Genomic DNA, 20,643 nt, shown 5'->3' with positions numbered 1-20,643 from the left:
AAATAATTCAAAATTATTGTTTTTGAAATTGAATAGCGGAAAAAAACTGAATAAGTGGACATAAAAAAACAAGTAAAATGTGTTGAAGTGTCATGGCCTGTTGTTTTGATTAGTTATTCTTTAATTTTTAAAATTTTATTTTTATTTTCAACACTATGTTTTTAATTTCTAATAACGTACTATATACATTTGGCTGACAAATATGACATAGCTGGTCCTAAGAGTTCTTTTATAAATTTATAATAAAACGCTCCCTTAACATGCTTTCTAGTGCAAAGGAATTTGTGAGCGATGTAAAGCTTTCCTTTCCAATGCATTTTATTAGATTCAACTGCTCCCTCTCTCTCTTTTGCAAACCAAACTTGGTTTCCTTTTTTGACTGAATAGTGCTGTGATTCGAAACATTGTCTACAAATGTCGAACGACAAAACCAAAGAGTTGCCAAAGAGTTCGACGCAGTTCATCGCAGTTCACCCAGTTCCATATCGAGAGTTCGGCGCAGCTTTTGGCCGGGTTAAGCGGGGGCGTTTGTTTTCCGTATTAACTCAACTCTTGGCTGCCTGCTTATTTGCTTGCGAGTTGTGTGTTGTGTGCTGTTATCGAGTTGAAACTTTGAAGCTGCGGAAATATTTCTGCTCATGCAAAAATATTCACAAATTTTACACATACTCGCATTTCTGTCGTTTGTTTGGCATGCGTTTGGTTTCTGTTTTCTACTTTTCTGCTTTTGTTTGGTTTTTATAGTGCACAACAACTTTTTACAAAGTTTCCAATTTAAGAGCAAGTTTTTTAAAGCCAGCCATTATTTGATTGCTTTTTTATTGTTTGCAATTGCATTTTCCAATGGGAAAGAGGGCTTCTACGGTGTGAAGAGACAGCTGCCAAGGGCTAGCGACTAAATTCATATCAAAGGACCAAGGATTAGCAATGCCTGATTTATGGGTGAGTATTTGCAATGAAAATAAATTACGAGAATTTATGCAGCATTTTCTATAAACAAAAAGTAGAAATGAAAATTATCGGACACATATAAAAGCTGATTTAAGCTCATAAGTTAAAAAGGAACAATTAATTAATTGCTTAATTGCGGACATTAAACTATTTGATTTATGTATAGAAAAAGCGTTCTGTTTGAATAAACACTTTCAAGCAAAATGTTGGTAAAATATTGTAGATTACAATTTAATGTTATTGATTGTTTAATGTTATTAAATTTTTTCTAGCAGTTCTCTTTTAAACAGAATTCATTCTCTATATATAAATCAAATAGTTTCTCGTCCGATTAGGCAATTATTAAAAATTAATGTTACATTTTTATTACATTTTGATGAAAATATATTACATTAGATAAGTTTTAAAAACATGTATCTCAGTAGGAACATCATCTAATTAAACGCTTATACAAACCATAAAATTTAAATGAAATGTTAAACCGATCGGCCAATGTTTCTAAATAGACTTTCGATAACATTTATTATAATTATAAATTATTAATCTAAAGCACTCCATAGCAGCTGCATATTTATAAAATGTAAACACATTTAAAAATATTATACCGTCCTTTCTTTAACAGCTGCGTATGTCGAATGGCAAGAAACTAAATAATGAAATTATTCCAAGTTTTAATGATGTCGATGTAGTTATATGTAAATTTCTTTAAATTCTTTGAATACATTTCGCCTTTTCCAGTTAAGTAAAATTAAGTGCTATAAAGAAAATGTCTTACAGCTGTCTGACCTTCGCCCTGAAGTTTCTAAATTTACAACTGAACTCATGTGGTTGATGTAAAATTCTATCAGCCCGACAGTAAACGACATTACATAATTAACCTCTAGGTAGTTCATTCAAAATTCCTGTGTATTTCCGCATAAAAACCAAATGCGCATGCTAAAGGAAATAAACACAAAAGGTTAGCCGGAATCTTGCCAAACATCCTCCGGACAAGCCAAGTCGAGTTAAAGTCGCAGTTGGCCGGCTGTCAAGGTCAAGCATGAGGCAAAGCCATAAAACATAGTAAAGCGTAAAAGGGTTAAATAGTCAGATGACCTTTTTTCTCGTCCACAGCAACAATGGTACGAGTATGTGCATGAGTCTTCAAACCCAACATGTTTGGTATACAAATCAGCCACGAAGAACAACTCTTTTGGTAAATTGAAGTGAACTTTAAAACTAAAAATCGTTGACTATTGAGATGCACTTGAGCTCAATTTAGAGAATCGTTTTGATTTCGGGCACTAGGATTGGGACTGGGGCTGGAGCTGGAACTGGGCGCTCAACCTTCAATTTATTAACCTCAATATCAATTGTGGCGCATAAATCACGATAAAAGTAAATACGCGCTGTGCATATACGAATTCATTTGGGCGAGAGCCAGTGCGCACACAGGCGCACAGGATGTGAAAGGATTGCGGGGCAGTCGGCAGCAGGCGACTGTGATTTTCAATTTTTAAAATTGCACGCAAAAGCGCCACAAATCAAAGGAATTGACTTTGCCAGGCCATGCAGAGAGTAGCGCAGTGCGAGCTGGTGAAAGGGAGTGAACGGGAGTGAACGGGAGGGGGCTATAGCAGAGTAGTGCAGCAATACTACTACAATAAATTTCAATCTAGATTTAACTAAAGCGAGTCTGAGTTGGGAGTCGAACCCCGCCCCCTGCCCCACAACCTTAGCTTCTGCTGGATCTCCGGATTCAGGCAATAGCAACAACTTGTAAAGTAGATGAGGCAATGGCAAGTAAAGCAGCTGCATGCAAAGCTGGCAAACACCCCTCACACCCACCCACCTCTCTTACACATACACACACACACACACAGACACACGTACAAAGTAGCAGTGCACAACACGCCGCAATAAATCTCAATTGAAATGCTTTTTGCTCTTTGCGCTTTGCGAGAAATTCACTTCAGCTTCAATGGGCTGCAATGCGATGCTTCGATGTTAACTTTGATGCCGCGCTGCCCAGTTTAGTTAAAGCTAAAAGAAATCAATGGCAAATACAACGCGCTCCCCCCTCCACCCCACCCCACCCATCCATGCATCCACCCATCACCATCACCATCACTTTGAGCAATTGAAGGAATTTATAATTAATAAACACTCACAAAGGGATGGGGCAACGGTTAGATTTCAAAGGAGAGGTGCTGATTAGTGTGCCTGCCTGACTGCCTTGCCCATCGCCCTTGCCCCTCCCCCCCCCCCCCCCCCCCCCCCTGCTGATGACAAAGCAATCAAAACACTTGCCGGCTGGCCAATTAAAATGCACAAAGGCAGAAGCAAACAACTGGCGCCCTCTGCCGACCGCAAACGGCTACCGAGAGCTGAGCGATTGAACATTTGATGGCTGATGTCGTTACCGCCACACCGTGGGTCGTTCGTTGAAAAAACTTTGGAAAAATGCAAAATGTTGTGCTTCGAAAATCTTTATAATTTTTTAAGAAAAATGGGACCGTGTTCATTGATTGGTAATTATCGTAAAATTTAGTTTTACACCTATTTGGTTGTTGAGCTACGATTTTAGTCACAGCCGCAGATGTAATTCATTCTTAAACAATTTTAGCTCTTGGAGTAAAGGTTGATGGAACTCCAGATCGACTCAAATAAACAAATTTTTTTTTGAAATTCGTTCTTGAACAATTCCAAGTCTTGGATGCAACTCCAGATCGACTCAAATAAACAAATTTGTTTATAAACCGCCCAGGAATATTTTATGGTCACTGTTTTAAAATTCATTCTTGTACAATTCCAAGTCTTGGAGTAAAGCTTGATTTAACTCCAGATCGACTCAAATAAACAAATTTTTTTTAAACCGCCCAGGATTAATTGAAAATTAAAATTAAAATTTGCGGAGCTAATTGGAGTTACGCAGATTGTACCAATTTTTATACCCTGTACCCGTAGGGTAAAAAGGGTATATTAGGATTGTGCAAAGTATGTAACATACAGAAGGAAGCATCTCCGACCCCATAAAGTATATATATTCTTGATCAGCATGACGAGAGAAATCGATCTAGACATGTCCGTCCGTCTGTCCGTCTGTCCGTCCGTCTGGATGAACGCAAGGATCTCAGAAACTATAAAAGCTGGAATAACCAAAGTTGGCATCCAGATTCTCCTAAGTCCGAGTAAGGACAAGTTTATTTTATTTTTTGGAATTTTGCCCCCCTTCCCCCGCTACAGAATTTCGTCAATAGCGTCCACATTTCAAATGCTACCTAAACCAAACTTTGCACACATAATTTCAATATAATTATCTACTGTTGTTTTATTCAATTCGGTCAATTCTAAGAAAAGTTATTAGCGAAACAAATTCTCGCCAGTACAACCCCCACAAACTGCAGCAACAAGTTCGCTCTTCTTCTTCCTCTTTGTGCTGCTGCTATGGGCGCATATAACTCAGTGACGGAAGTTTACCTGGGTACAGGGTATTACACTGTCGGGCTTGCTCGACTGTAGCGTTCTCTTGTTTAATATATATATAATATACATATATTATTATATTATATTATTAAGTATTAATAGATTATCAATCTTTGCGGACTCAAACAAGGTGCAACAAAGGCTCCTACTCATGAAAAATGTACAAATTTTAAGGGCGCCAGAAACAAAGGCCAGCATTTAATATGAATATTTTTAATATCAATTGCAAAGTAGAATATCAGAACACGCCACTGTGCGTCGGTTAGTACTCAGTGGAAATGCAAGCGAAATCGAAGTGGAAATGACTGTGGAAATGGAAGTGTGTGCAACAGCAGCAGCGGCAATCACACCAAATAAATCATTCAATGAATTTGCACAAGTTTACGTATAGAGTTGGCCATTTTGGGCCTGGACGTGAACTGAAGTGCGTCAAGTTGCAGGCCATATTATTCATGTGGGGCGCTGCTTGTGGCTTGGGGCGGGAACTGAGCAGCAGCAGACCTTATCTATCAACCGCACAACTTAGTGGCACAGGAAATGACTGGATGGGCAGCGGCAACCGCAATATCTGCTGGCGCAGCTAAGCGAGCAGGCACGCAAAATGGCCGACGGAAGTAGAAATTCAGGCACAAATTGAAGGTGTGAAGGATGGCTTAAGTTTACACGATAATTTATACAGTTCACAACTAACTCTCGATGATCAAGAATTCTATTCAAATTCTTTTAAACAATGCATGTTATTTTAAAAGTATTTCTTGGCTACAATAATTCTCATTTTCTGGCACTGCCCAGCTTACGTTCAGCTTCGATCAGTGCTTTAATGCCTTCGTACATCTCTCGCACAGCCTCGTACTCAGTCAGTCCCATGCGTCGCTTATTGGATATGTCGTAGATGCCGCCTTCGGCCTCAGTGTGCTCGCCGCGAGTGCCTCGCACTTGCAACTTATGCTCGCTGGCGATGGCTTCCAACTTGGCCTTGTCGGCGGCCAGGCTAGGCAGCTTTATGTGCACGGAGGCGCGTATAGTGGTACCCAGATTGGTGGGACAGAATGTCAAGAAGCCCAGACGCTTATCATGGCTGAACTGTAGAAATTTTCCCAATGTTTCGACACCACCAATCATGCGATCATACACCTTGCCCAAATCACCGCCTTTCTCCATGGAAATGACGCGAATGTGGTCCTCCTCATTGACCCACACCAGAAAGTTCTTGTCGCAATTAAAATAAATGCCTCGGCCAGCGGGCCAAAATCGTGACGCATTGGCCGCTTGCAGGAAGCGATCGCCCTCCTTAAACAAAAAGTGCTGATTAATCAGTTCTTCCTGGGTTTCCTTTTGCATTCCAGCGAGCGGCATATAGGAGCCCGAATATTGGCCTCTCAGACAGCCCAAGGCGTTCGATATCATGCCCTCTAGCTCGCAATATTCAAACTCAGTCATGCAGGGGTTAAAGGGAAAGCACTGCACTGAGCGTCCGCAACGAACGCGAGTGGACACAATAAATTCGTTGCGAGGATCGAGGTTTTCAAAGTCCTTGCCAGATCCAAAACAAGGCTCTGGATGCTTGTCGGTCTTCTTAAATCCACGATGATAGTCCTCAATGATGGGATCAAATAGATCTGCAAAAACTGTGTACGCCTCAGGATCGGGAGCGTAGATGCCAACCCCAGAGTCCACATTGCACAAGCCCGACTGAATGCAATCAAGAAGCGACGAATGAAATGTGGGCGTTACCTTTGATTTGAGCTTGTCAAAAATCTCTTGCGTTAAATGCTTTTTCAGCAGCGATTTGGAGTCCGAGACAATCAGATTTTTGTAACCTGTTATCAGTTGTGCCATTACGCCAGGTTTTAGTTTTCCGCCGCTGCAACTGCGATGCCAGGCACCAGTTGGCAAATGGGGCCGAAGCCACACCTTTCTCAGACTTAGCATTATAGACTAGTATAGTATAACCAAAATTTTGTCAAAAACAAGCGAACTTTATTTTATTTTGATAGTAATGGCGTAGCAACAGTGGCTAAGCTTTATTTTTATTTACACAACTAAACTATGAAGCAGAGAGCTGACTTCAAGTTATATTATTCTTCGAATTAATTTCAAATTATCGTTTAATTATATATGCAGGGTGTTTAGAAATCAGTTCCCCAATATATCCTAATTTCTCACATAATTCAAAGTAACTGCAAACTACTTTCTGCTTCCAATCGATGACTCAATTTCAGGAGAGCATTCAAATGAGTTTGCTTGATAGTTTTGGAAAATGTGTTTTCATTTCATAAAAATGGAATGTAATTAAAGGAAATTGTCGCTTTTATTGTTCGCTGTCCCATTGGTAATAATGAGGCTTGAAATTGCTTGAACTCAAATAGAGGGGGACAGGACTAAGACGCTGTGACGAATGGCCTGACAGGAGAATAATGCGAAATTTCACAGGCGCAACCATTGGAAATGGGAGTTAAAACGGAGCGTAGGAAATCTGCTTTTGTTGCCATTCTGTCGCTCAGTCTGGCACCGCTTTGTGCCAGCTGTGAAAATCCAATTTCCATCGTCTAAGCGGATGTAGCCCTGACATTAGCAAAGGACTCGAAAAGAAAGCCGAGCCACATGCAATAACTGACTGCTGCAATGTGAGTAAAGCAGGTCACAAACACACACTCACACACACTCACACACACTCACACACACTAACACACACATTTGGACAGACAGATCCCGACTGCCAGGTCAAAGTGCAAGTCTCATTCATAGTAGAGTGCGGCTGAGTCTGAGTTTCGACCCTGCTCCTGTCTTCTGCCTGTCGACAGTCGTCATCAGTGTGTCTGACAGACGTGGCGTGGCATTTAAGTGACATTGCATTGCATTTGACGCGTCTGTTGCTGCAATCTCCGTCTGCGGTTGGTCTGGGTCTCTGAGGACCCCGAATAGGGGACGACATAACGCTCACAGGATGCACAGGATGTTGGCCGGCAGTCAGACTGCATCGCTTTTTCACCAGCAATTATATTTTTTTCGTTTGTCTCCTTTTGAAATTGTATTAAATTCGAAAATTGACTCTCGGATGCCGCCTAGCAAAATATTATGATCCTTGGTGTTCTTTAATGGAATTGTCATTGCATGGCATAAAGCATAAAGCGTACCACAATTTTCTAATCAATTTTACTGCAATTTATGCAATATTTGATTTTGAGTTCAATAAACTGCCATCAAATGTTGCGCTGCCATGTCAGTCTGCCATTGAGTAAAAGTTTTTCTATTTGAAAATTGGCTAGAAACGTAAAAATAATTTCAACTGAAATGTGCAGGAACACGGCACGTCAATTCCATTCAGGCAGGAAGGCGGGGAAAAAGCAGGCAGGGAGTGCGATACAAAATGATGGCAGCAAATACATTTTCACATATAACTTTAAGCAGAAAAGTACATACATATATCAACACACACACACAAACACATACTCTAGTATAGATGGGCTTCTTTATGACAACCATTCGGAGAAGAGTTTAATAATTATATTGTTAAAAGAAACTTTTTACCCGGATATTACTTCCGTAGGTAGAGACTTCACTGTAGGTAGGCTCATGAATGTTTAAAAATTATTTCTCCACATTAAGTTTGACTGCAATTTGTACCACTTTCGGGTTAAATTTTCGAAACTTTCATGGCATTTGTCATTATCATCATAGAATTGTAAAGTAATCGTTAGAGATGTACATTGAAGAGTACATGGAACTATAAATCAATGCTATAAGGAAATCAGGCATTTATTATATCACAAAACAGGTTATTGCTTCGTTATAGCGAAGCTCAACTGTTCTTTTATACATGAACATTGTGCACATTTTTGTACATTTTTTTACATTTATGCATTTTTGCTGCAAATCATGCATAACAAACGATGCTAGTGTGGCGAGCAGTTGGGCAGAGGGGGATAGGTGCAGAGTTGTTGGGGGCTGTGGAGAGTGGGGACAACCGCGCTGTCAGACGTCAAAACTTGTCAATTTTCCATATAGTTAAGCAATTTGTGTTGCGTGATATGCAGGCGCGCCATATTTACTATAACATGAGAGCAAGGGAAGGGTTTGGGGAGCCAGATATCGGTAGCTGACTTGGCGTGTGATTTATGGGAAATTGATTAAAAGTTTGATGGGCAGCATATGCTGAAACGCAGCCAGAAAATCGATTGAATGAGTGAGTGAGTGAGTGAGTGGTTGAATTGATATTCAGATTTATAGCATTCCAATGCAAACTTGCAGCACAGTCCTCAATACTTGGCCAGCAACTGTGCACATAATCTTAATCTAATAAGCGTCAGCCAACTGCAACTGTTGCTCTGATATATACTGCTGATAGGAACTATAACAGTAACTACAACAACAACAAACAGCAGCAGTCGTGTAAACAAGAAACGAATGGCAGCCGGGCAGCGGCAACAGCTCAAATAAATCGTTGAATCGCCGAAGAAATGTGCCATAAAAGCGCGTTGACAGTTTTAGGCAAGCTGTCGATCAAAACTACCAAAGAGCTGGAGACACATTGGTTTAGGGCATGGTTCAAGCAGCAATAGCAACACCAACAAGGGGGAACACCTCCATGCTGCTTCACACCTTGCCGCGCCATGCGATTGTAAAACGCGCGCAATCAGTGCTTCAAATCTAGAAAAATCAACAAAAGAATTGAACTGTGCGAGGTGAGTGCCTGGCAGTCGGGCGGTTCCAGTGCTCGGGTGACGGGCCTCGTTAGGTGCGTTGTAAAAATAAAAAATAAAACAACACACAGTATCAAAGAAATGATACAATAAAACAAAAACAACAGCCAAATACTGCATCGAAACAGACGATTCCATTTTTCAGTGAAACGGCACAATTTACAATTGAGAATGTAGTTGTTGGAAAATCATTGAAAATATTTTTAAATTAAGATTGTTTCCGCAATGGAATAGAAACTTATTGAATGCATGCTTTTAAATTAAATTTTAATTTTAATATAAAATATTAAATCGTATGAAAAATATGTTTCGAGAGCTATGTTCGAACTTTTTTTTTTTTAAAAAAGAGAAATTTTAAATATGCGACTAATTTATTTCGGAGATTTAGTGATGAGTATTGGAATTAAGTTATAGTAACTATCTAAATATCTTCATGAGTTCCTTTGGATTTTCTTATTTCTGTTTGTTATGTACAGGCATTGGAGAGGAAACCTCTCATATTTTAAAATATTTTAAAATGATTCATTAAATGAATTATTTAAAAAGTGATTTCAAAAGTGATTTGTAACATTTCAGTTTTAGTGGACTAAAAAGTTTGAATTTTAAAAAGGTAAAAACATTTACATTTAGGAACATTTACCTCCTGAAAATGATTTTTGAAATTATATATTTATGTTGAGGTGTGCGATATTCTTTAAAATGTGCCAACAGGCCTTGTAGAATTCAAATTCGGAAGTAATTATAAGAATAAAATTACTTAGATAAAGCTGGATCAAAATTCTAGTTGATGATTATTATACATGATTATTAATATTTAAAAGAGTACTTTTCAAGTATTTAAATACATCTTAAGTTTTCATACTAGAAAACTATAGTCATGTTTAACGACTTTCTCATATACTTGTGCATACTATAGAATATTCAGTGCGATTTCATTTTGTTCTTCTGCTAAGCGAACTTGCTCCACCTATTTGATTTGCGATACATACTATAGAGTATGTATGGATATAGAATGTAAATTTATGACAACTGCAGAAGTGCACAGCGAGCTTGGGTCTTTGGCAGAGGGAATTACTATATGCGCATTACAAAGGTAAAAGAGAAAACGCACACATACATACATAGATATATACTATATATACGAGTGCATGTATGCCAGGTAAATCAAAGTGATATGGAACTCAATTGCAAAACTAATAAAGTTAAATTGCAACTGTGTAGAGCGTCCGTAGTTTAACAGACAGCGCGGGGGGCAGGAGACTGAATTCTTATTGTTGTTTAGCTGTTTATTGACTACAAGTAGATAGGAGAGCGCTTCGATGTGCAACTGTGTTCTACCGCACACACACATACACACACACATACCCGTAAATCAAAGCACACTCGAAGTTGCGCGATAAGAGTGCATGGGTTGGAGCTGTCGCCAACATTTGTGCAATTGTGTAAAATATTCGAAAGTATGGTTGTTGGTGGATAGTGTCGTGGTTTGTTTCTGCTGCACTTGTGGCTAACGGGCATTGAGATGGCTGGGTGGGAAATAACTGCAAGTCAAGCTGCGATAAGAACCGGAGACACACTCGACTAAGAGGCTAGAAATGAATTTTAAATATTTTATCAGCGCGCACTTAAAGAAAGCTGCGTGACTCACTTGAAGACGACAACTGGCTGCTCTCCAGGGGCTTCTCCAGTGGCACACACGCGGCACGTTGCAGGCAGGCAGCCACATTTTCATCAAATGTAAGCCAAGCTCGCCACAGACGGTGACGACGTCGACGACGACGTCTGACAGCCACAGAAATCCCCGAGTAGCTTGTCCAAGCCGAATGACCAAAAAAATATGTGAGTCACGTACGCGAGCGGGGCATGTAAATGACTTGGGTGACAAACAGGCTGCCTTGGTTAACTCCACAGACTTTGCCGCCCTACCAAGCACCAGAAGACCCAGAAGCACAGAGGTAAGGTCTGCATTGCCGTCTCATATTGTCTCCGCGCCCAGTGGAAAATTAGAGAAGCGTCTTTCGGTTTTTGAAATTCGTAACACGCGCCAAAACACAAATTTTCGATTTATGCAATTGAGGAAACACGCGTCGATGTTTGCTCGACGGCTGGCCCTCTTATGCCGGGCAAATGGAGTGACGGGCGGGACTTGAGGTCCCATCAACCAATAAACGTTTTGCGGTAAATGCAACATTAATAATTAAGTAAAAGACGACTCGCGCAAAAATGGAACAAGTTATTGCAATTGACACTACTCGTGTGAGTGGAGAATTATTTGAAGTGGGTTCAAGGAAATGAATATGGCTATGTATCTATACAAGTATATAGAGAAAATGTACTCGGAATACTGACTAGCAGATGGATTTTGGCAAACAAAAAAAAAAAAAGGGAGATGGGAAGTTGTATTTACCCTTCTCTGTTGGTGAAGGTGTTAGATGGGGCACATCTCAGGAGCTATAGAACATATTTTAGGTTTGAAAAGGGCTTCAAATATGGTACAGGAACTTAACTCAAACAAAAATTTAGATTGCAAATTGTATAGATTGTTTGTAAAGTTTTAGTGTGGTTTGAAATTGAAAGAAAGTTATTTAATTTATTCGAAGCGGAATGGAAGGGCATAAATATATTTCGGGGAATATATGCTATTCTAGATTTCTTGACGAAGTTATTTTTGTCTGCGCCGAAGCTATTCACCCTTTTCTGTTGCTTACCAAACATTATTCCTCCATAAATAATTCAAGGCAGTGCCAGATGGAGGACGTCTTAGGAGCTAGAGGACACATTTTAGGTTTGAAAGCTGCTTCAAAAAAGGTCTCAGAAAGAAATTTGCGATTTTTAAAGATTATCTGTAGAGTTTAAAGTGGTTTGAAACCCACTATGAAGTTATTTAATATTTATTCGAACCGTGGTAAAATGATAGCCAAATGTGAAAGGGTAGGATATAAAAGTATTTTAGAGAGTATAGGCTGTTCTAGATTTCTTGACTGGTCAGTATATTTCATCTAGTGTACTAGCAGTAAGATCTGAACAATTTTGGCTGAATTGAATGTGATAATTTCCACTGTACTATACAGAAAAGTGCTTCAAAAATGGTCTGAGATAGAAATTTCAGTTGCAATATGTATAGATTGTCCGTAGATCTTAAGGTGGTTTGAAACGGACTAAGTAGTTAATAAACATTTATTCAAACCGTGGTAAAAAATTAGCCAAATGAAATGACTGGTCAGTGTATTTCATATACAAGTAATATAGTATACTAGCAGTAAGATCTTAACAATTTTTGAATTGAATGTGATAATTTACACTGTACAGATAACTATGAGTATGATGGCTGCCCAAAACCAGCAAAAATTGTAGAGCCTTTAAGTATAGTGTATAGTATAGTAGTAAGTGTATCAGCGGCAATACGATATCTGGCCGTGAAACATTCTGTCCTGTGACATAAATGCTTCTCGAGTAAACAAAGTATTGGCTCGCCTGTGCTCATTTGAACCCACACACGTTGAGCAATGTGCGCGATATAATTTCAAGATACGTTTTGTATCTTTATATCAGTAGAAGTAGCGGCTACAAAATTTCCCATCTGTGGTAATGTCACATTGCTAAGGCTTGGGCGCGGTAACTTGAGCTTGCTGGCTCAGGCTCAGGCATTTGTTTCATTAACACGCAAACGCTGGGACTGGCTCTGGTTCTGGCACCGAATTTGGGACGGCAACTGGGTAGTAGATGGGGTCCAGGATAAATACGTATGTAAGTGTTGTTCTGGCCAGCGACGCGACTCGACGTCGAAGACGACGACAAAATTCATTAAAAAGAAAAATTCGTATATCGAACATGAGCGAACACAAGAAAAATCTTCTTAATCATGGCCTAAGCTGCTTGCTGGCCTGTGACTCTGACTCTGATGCTGACTCGGATCCGGCTGGGACTGCTGGTTTGGGGCCCGAAGCCGTTGGCGATGCTGAATCCGATGCCCGGCAGGCGATAATCTTGCGACATGTGCCCCAAAGTCGACGCGACTGCTGGGTGACAGAGCGTTTGTAATTTATTTAACTGCATTTTTGTGGATTCGATTTCAGGCGAAGACGATGTTGTTGTTGAATGCAATGCGAGCCAAGAAATTTGTATACGCACGACAGATTAATGCGCTGTTTGAGTAGATGTTAAAGATACGCGCGCCCATGCAACCAAATGTATCTACAAGATGCTGGTACTGGTGCTGGTTTGGCTTGGTTGCTGGTTGCTGGTCGCTGCCGCTGTTGTTGCTTTTGTTGGCTCTGAGGCTATTGTTGGCGCTGCGAGCATATCATGTTCAATATGCGCTGCAGGTAGATGAATTGATGTCTGGCCCACGATAAGGTACACGCACACATATATACATACTATGTATAGATTATATACTTGTATGTGTGTGCGAGTGCGAGTGCGAGTGCTTGTATCCTGTGGCTCTTAGGCGACTGCGTGTGTGTGGCAAGGCAATCGCACAAGGCAAATATAAATATTTATGTGGAAACAGCAGGCGTTTTGTCAAAATATTTGTGTAAGACAGGACAGGAGACATCAGGCAGACGCATGATTGGACAGCAGCGACAACCCATGAGTTTGGTTTGATTTTTGTGGTTCGGTGTTTGGCTTCGATGCTCGAAGATTGTACAAATTGTTTACAGAATTATTTGCTTGTCTTTACGTGACGCTACAGATTATATTAAGTCATCCGTTTGCTCTACATCTGTACGTTTATGTGTGTGCGTGAATGTGTGTGTGTGTGTGTCCTGGAAGAGTTCTTCGTATGGCAACCAGGCAGGTGATAGTTGCACGTTAAAGGGAGAGCCACGGGGAATTACGTTTGTTCCTTTATATGCATGTGTGGCCTATGTGCATAAAAAACTAACAACTTGACAACATTTAGGGGCGCATAATCCCTTCCCCTTTCTCCCTGTGTCCTCCCGTCTATCTGCAGCTGCATTTCGAGGCCCACAGAACGCACAATCTGTGGCTGATAGGATTATGCAATTTTTGAACACACAATGCAAAGCCCTAATGACGGTTTTTAGATTATAAATTTTAGCAGTTGCAGTGTTTTTCCTAAGCATCTTTAGTTTCTACAGCTTTGCAATTTTCTTGATTGTATACACTTTTAGTTTCTTTCAGCTTTAAATGCAGAAAACCACATAATGTGTCAGCGGTGTAATGAGACTTGTAAGATAGCCCTTGTTGTTATTCTAATGAGTCGTTGACATCTTTCTCATGAAATTATATTACTCATTATGAAGAATTGTTCCTGATTTATATAAATGGCATGAGTGCTACGATATCCCCAACTAACAAACAATCTGAAATACTCGCATTATCGAGCAATTAAATATTTCTACACAATTACTCCACAATCCTACTTTTGTTGTCTTTTGAATTTTGAGTTGATTTTTTGAAAGTGTTTGAGAAATCCCAAAGGAATATTCTGCAGTTATACATCAGAAATAGTGACAGGTCTGGCCATATCTCATAGTATTACAAGCTCCTTCTGCCACTTTTATTTCAGTTTGTACTGCGGCTCGGCCGAAGCAACGCTCTAGGCCCCTGACTTGCCGTCTATCATGCTACTATTTATTTGAGTTTTTTATTTTTTTGTTGGCCAACCGCTTGCGGTCGACTTGCCGCATTATCCTATTTTATTTACTGCTAATGTTGCGCTTTGGCGTCTAAATCGCATTTGCTGTGATTTTTTTTCGCTGCAAAACAGCCAACCAGTAGGAGTAGCTTGAGAGTAGCAGCAACAACAACAACAGTATAAGCAACAACAGCATAAAACACATCATTAATTTAATATGAAGCAAGCAAAGCAGGCAAACATATTAGGCAAGTGGGAGAAGAAGGAGCAGCTGGCTGCCAGAGAGGCGCGCATCACAACAAGGCAAAAGTCAAAGGACTTAGGCAAAAGAAAAGGCAACAAAAACGGCAACAGCAACAACAACTCAAACGGCAAAGCACAAAAATTAATTTAGCTTAATTCGTCCACGAAACTTCACTTGAGCGTGAGGCGTTCGAGGCATGGCAACGAGCCGAGGCGAGTCGAGTTGAGTCGAGTTGAGTAGAGTCGTGACGAGCTGAGGTTAATGGAGTGGGTGCAACAGCAGCAACAACAACAAAAACAACAACACCAAACACAACAAGAGCATTAGCAACAATATGAATAGCAACCGACATAGCTGAGTAGCTGAATAGATACACATGGCTGCAACGAATCCTTTAATCCCATTGCTGCCAGTTTAATTATGTAGTTTATTAGGCGGAAATGAAAAAGCGAAAGCCAAAGGCGGAAACGGAAACCAAGCGTCCAAGTCTAAGCTTTTGGGCTTAGACAGAATAAATATGAGTAGCTGTACAACAACACACCCAGCCCCAGCCCCAACCCTGTTCATCTTCAACTCTAAGATACTTTGCATAGGAAGCTGTCGACCCAAAACCCAAGGCACAAACAAAAGGTTAAGAAAAGGTTGCCAAAGGCGCGGACCGTTTACTTACCGCTAGAACTCGCCGTCGCTGCAGTCAATAAACCAGAAGAAAGTCAGCAATATCTGGAAAGAGCAGAGCAGAGCAAAGGGATAGGATAGCGTTAGAAAAATGTTGTAGCTTAAACAATTTTAACATTTGGCTTTCGTTGTCTTTGTTTAAAGGCTGTGTCCTGTGTGTATATAAATATAGTACTATGTACGTAAAGTATGTGACTAGTTGGCCGGAACATGGCCGCATTTGCTGGAAGTTTTTGGCTGCTGTTACGTGCAGGGCTGCCAGCGCTGCCGGCTGCTACAATTTTCAAATTTAAGGCCAGCCATGTGCCGCCAGGCAGCCCTTTTTGGGTTCACGAATTTTCGTAAATTGCCGCACAATCAGCATAAATTTGTAGGCCGCACAAATCTAGCGAAACGCTTTGGCATTTTGGGCCAACAATCACACACTCTCATACACTACGAAAAACATTGTCATATTTGGAGGATATACGGATTTATGTGATAGGATTCTCTTGTGATTTCCACCGATTATTTATTAGCTCACCACTATAGGAGTATTTCCAAAAAAAATGACTTTTTGAATTAATTTCACTAAAAACGGTTATTTTATTCCTGTACTTTGCACTTTTTTTATTACAATTAAAATTTTATCTTACACTTTTTCATTGAAATTTGAAATTTGTTAGATTTTAGCATGTTCTTGAACAATTTTCAATTTACTTGTGGGTTGACAGAAATCACGCATTTTAGAAAATCGTTGTATTGAAGATAGTTTTCAAGCAGATACAAGTTGCTAATAATCGAAGTGAAATGGAAGCCATAACCTCACTTATTATGCGACTATATTGTAAAATATATTATACATTATACAAGTGAGTTGAGGAAATTTCTTATTATTTCCTAAAAAAAGGAGTTGCTTAGAAATTCTTTCCCTAAATAAAGAAGTTGCTTAAAAATACTTTGAAGCTGTATATTTTAGAGTAACATATACCCGCATTTTAAAAATAAAACTTTGGGTAATATTTATTATTTTCAAGTGTAAGTCCTCCCACTCTAACCCAACGTCTCGACAAGGTGCAGGCAGCAAATTAGCCAGCATAGTTGCTGGGGCGTGCGCCAAAGGTAAGAAGTCGCCAGTAGCATCCAAGGCGTACCTGCAACTCTATTGAATAGCACAAATTTGTGCTAATGAGTTTTGAAAAGGGATTCGAAGGCGGCTGCACGGCCGGCAGGGCAGTCTATGTGGCTGTTGCTTAATGTTTAGCCACACTTGGCCAACTAAACAGGTCAGCCAGCTCCACGGCACACTAGCTTACAGCTAGTATAGGCCCATCAAAGGGCTTACGGAGAGGCGGGATAGGGACGAGGGGTCCAGCATGCGTATGCTTTGGCACGTGTAGTCGAGTAATTGAGTTAAACTTTTGCCAGACGCCCAACTAACTGGGCCATGTCACAGGCTTCATTGCGCTGCTTTCATAACTTTATGGCTGGCAAGCAGCTTGCAAATGCTACGAAAAACTGAAAAGCTAAAAAGCAGTGAAAATAGGTACAAGTGCCAGAGGTCTTCAGATATATGTATATAAAGCCAACTATGAATAATCTGATAAGCAGAAAACAATGGGAAAACCTAAAACAGAGTTGCTATATAACTTCCTAAGAAAAAATACTTAAATACCAAGAAATCCTCTTCTTTTTCGCTTTCAATGAAGTTCCAATAAAAATATTGTTTGAGTTGTTTTGAAAGCGATCCAACTTAATTAATTTTGTGCAAAAATTGAATTAAATTAATAAATTAAAAGATGAGATTAAACACATTTTGATCACAATTAAAGCCAAAATTGTTCTCACTCATTCTAAACATAAATAAATAAATAAAATAGCTTCAATTTTGTAATTCATTCGACAGCTGCAGCTTAAATATCTATCCATTCAAGTACATATTAAGTAATCACAATTCAAGTCAAATTTATTTCACATCATTGTGCAGGCGCTCACGCACAAACATCGACATCATCATCGTCATCGTAATCATCGTCATCATCGACACAATCATCACACTTTGCATTTGGTTCGCTTTCGTTTTGTAATCCAAATATGGCAAGTGCAGTGCTGTTGTCGTTGCCGTTGCCGTTTGGAGTGCCAAAGCACTAGACACCCGCACACAATGGAAAGTGCATTTCCATTCCCATTTCCATTTGTGTAAGTTTGTGCCTGTGTGTGTGGGTGGGAGTTGGACAGGATGGCGTGCAGTCGGGCAGGCGGGCAGGCCATTCAGCCAAAACCAGGCGCACTTCAAATGTTATTGAAATATTTATAAGTTAGACACCAGACATTCGCACACACACATATATACATACATCACATGCATACACACACACATACATCACATACAAACATGCACACTTACAGCAATCAAACGCACACAATAAAACATTTTCAATAACTCTTTCGAGCTGCTGCCGGCAGTTCACAACGGGAGCTGCACCATTAATGCCCCAAACATTTACCGCACACACTTACATACTTACACACACACACACACACACACACACACACACACACACACACACACACACACACACACACACACACACACACACACACACACACACACACACACACACACACACACACACACACACACACACACACACACATGTTGTCTACAAATGCATACATTCGAGTGTAATTTGGGGAAAGTCATGCTGTGTGGCTGACGCTACCCTATGACCGACTGCTGTTTGTTATTATTGCTATGTGTGTGTCCCACTGTGCAAAAGTGCGCGCCCAATGTTGATCTGTGTGTGGTGCACTGTGCAATGTCAATTCGCGTTCCCAGCTCCACAGGAGGGGTCTCTTTCTGCACTCAAAGAAAAGTTTTGTGCTTCAGAAGTTCAACTACCATCAAGCATTTAAAACTTAACCAATTCTGAAGCCCCCTTGCGTAAGTGGGCAAGTCAATAAATTGGGCCCAGAAATATAAAGTTTTTTCGCCTTCTTATTCTGTTTAGCAGCGTACAGAAAATAACTATTTTTAGAATAAACTAGGCTAAGCCTACCTAAGATTGAGATTTTCAACAATTTTGGAGTAATAAGTACGACGCGCATTGCCAGCAGCATAAGCTTCTACTATTATTGAAATTAAGATTAAGATTAATAAACAAAAAGAGTCCACATAAATTAAATGAATATTATTTATATAAAATGTATACATATACAAACAATCCAACGTGAAAATTCTATAAAAAGTATGTTGCAGAATCATGTTATATAGCAATTGGTATCAGGTCGAATTTAATATCCAAAACAACTTTCATCAAATAAAATTCAGAGCACACATTTTTAATAACCATTCTGTGAATTGCTATTTAATTTCGTCATGAATTTATTTATTCTTTAATCCTTCGTATGTCACTTTGTCTGCTTGCAAAGCGGTTTTTTGTTTTAAATACTTGTAGAAAAGGTTTTCACGTTTTTTTAAATTTTATGATTTTTTAACGATGTGTGGCATTTCTGCACCTAAGTTCTTTAAGTGGTCAAAAGGGGTCTCCTATTTAATTTAAATGCACATTTTTAAAACACTTAATATTTTTATTAAAGCACGATGCCACTCCATATTCATGGCATTCAGTTTGCGAAAAGCAAGCGCAACTTGGAAATTTGCATCTTAGCCGTCTATGGAACCATACAGGCCAACTGATCTTGTCTGACCATTTGTCTGGAATCCTCTCTTAATTTTCGCCTTTATCTCATATTAAAAACTGGAAGTGAGTTTCGCTGTTTCTCTATTTTGGGTAAAACTTTAAAGTTGCTAAAGAAATGGACGAAATTTGATTTTCAATTATAATTCTAGGTATTGCTGAATAAACTGTTAAATAAATGATTCGATTTTTAAATTGATTTTAATTTAATTGTGATTTGTAAGTCGATCCAATTGTTTTTTCTCTAAGTGCATGCATTGTGAAGTGTGTGTGCCTCAAGTGGCTATCAATCGTCGTTGCTCTTGCATGGCTGCAGTTGCTGCTGCACTTAGGTGAGTTTGTTATTGTTGTTCTTGTTTTTGCCGCTTCGTGTTGATGGAATTATTTGCAGTTAGAGCTTTTCGTGCCTGTTTTGGAACAATTCAAAATTTCAGTGTGATTCGGTTATTTTTTGTTAGCTTAACCCTTCGAGTGTCCAAATAGACTGGCCCTCTTTTATTTTCTACTTTTATTTTTTTGGTTCTGGGGAGTGTTAGCACACATCGTATATGAATATATACGAGCATTTGATTGCTTTGGAAAACATGGCGAGCCAGTGCGAGCAAGGACTATGGCCTGGCACGTCGGAAGCGTGGCTCCGTGGCTCAACAACTGCTAAATTACTAACGAGTTTTTGTATGCCGTGCCGCCTTTTGCTTTTCCCGCAAAATAAATGCAAGTCACGTACGCGCGGAGGCAGCAAAAGCAACAACAAGCAGGCACTGCTCTGCTAAAAACAAGGCAGGATGAATGCGCGGCATCAGCAAGGACGACGACGACGACGACAACGACCACAACAACAACAGCAACATTGTCAAACAAAGCTCCCAGTTGTTGGTACTCCTAGGTCCTTTGCTACGCGGGACGCTTGTCTTCAGTCACTCAACGCCGCTGTTTGTTTGTCAACACAGCGCCCAACAGATAGACACGCACACACACACCCGCACATACACACCACATTTACACAGGCAGACAGCCGAGGCAAATTGTGTAAATCCTTTTAAAGAGCGGGAGATGCGACAGCAGCCCCTCTCTCTCTCTCTCTCCTTCACTCACTTCCTGCGTTTCTCACACCCTCGGCCAAAGCTCGCGCACGTTTAAATACGCAAACAGCCGACAGAACTACGTGCTTGGAAAATAATTTAAAAGCTCAAAAGGTGAGCTCGACAACAGCAGCAGCAGCAGCAGCAAAAGCAGTAGCAGCCCGAGCGGAGTAGGCACGTCCTGATGGGCGCGCCGCAAACAACAACAACAACAGCAGAACAAAGCACAACACAA

The 20,643-nt window shown here is 40.0% G+C and overlaps 2 protein-coding genes across 2 annotated transcripts in view; both read right to left on the bottom strand.

The window, feature by feature from the left end:
- Nucleotides 1–20,643, bottom strand: part of LOC115623258 (frizzled-2) — a 121,292-nt gene that overhangs the window by 46,640 nt on the left and 54,009 nt on the right. The window contains exon 3 of the mRNA XM_030517528.1: nt 15,639–15,691. The gene's annotated coding sequence lies outside the window, so the exon portion shown is untranslated. The remainder of the gene's footprint in view (nt 1–15,638; nt 15,692–20,643) is intronic.
- Nucleotides 5,135–6,412, bottom strand: LOC115623259 (arginine kinase-like). The gene has a single exon (XM_030517529.1). It carries the CDS (start codon nt 6,346–6,348, stop codon nt 5,188–5,190), a length of 1,161 nt encoding a protein of 386 aa, XP_030373389.1. The 5' UTR covers nt 6,349–6,412; the 3' UTR covers nt 5,135–5,187.

The sequence above is a fragment of the Scaptodrosophila lebanonensis genome, unplaced genomic scaffold (genome assembly GCF_003285725.1).
Source record: "Scaptodrosophila lebanonensis strain 11010-0011.00,11010-0021.00 unplaced genomic scaffold, SlebRS2 tig00000043-arrow-pilon, whole genome shotgun sequence".
NCBI lineage: Eukaryota > Metazoa > Arthropoda > Insecta > Diptera > Drosophilidae > Scaptodrosophila > Scaptodrosophila lebanonensis.
This window is presented reverse-complemented; position numbering and strand designations above follow the sequence as displayed.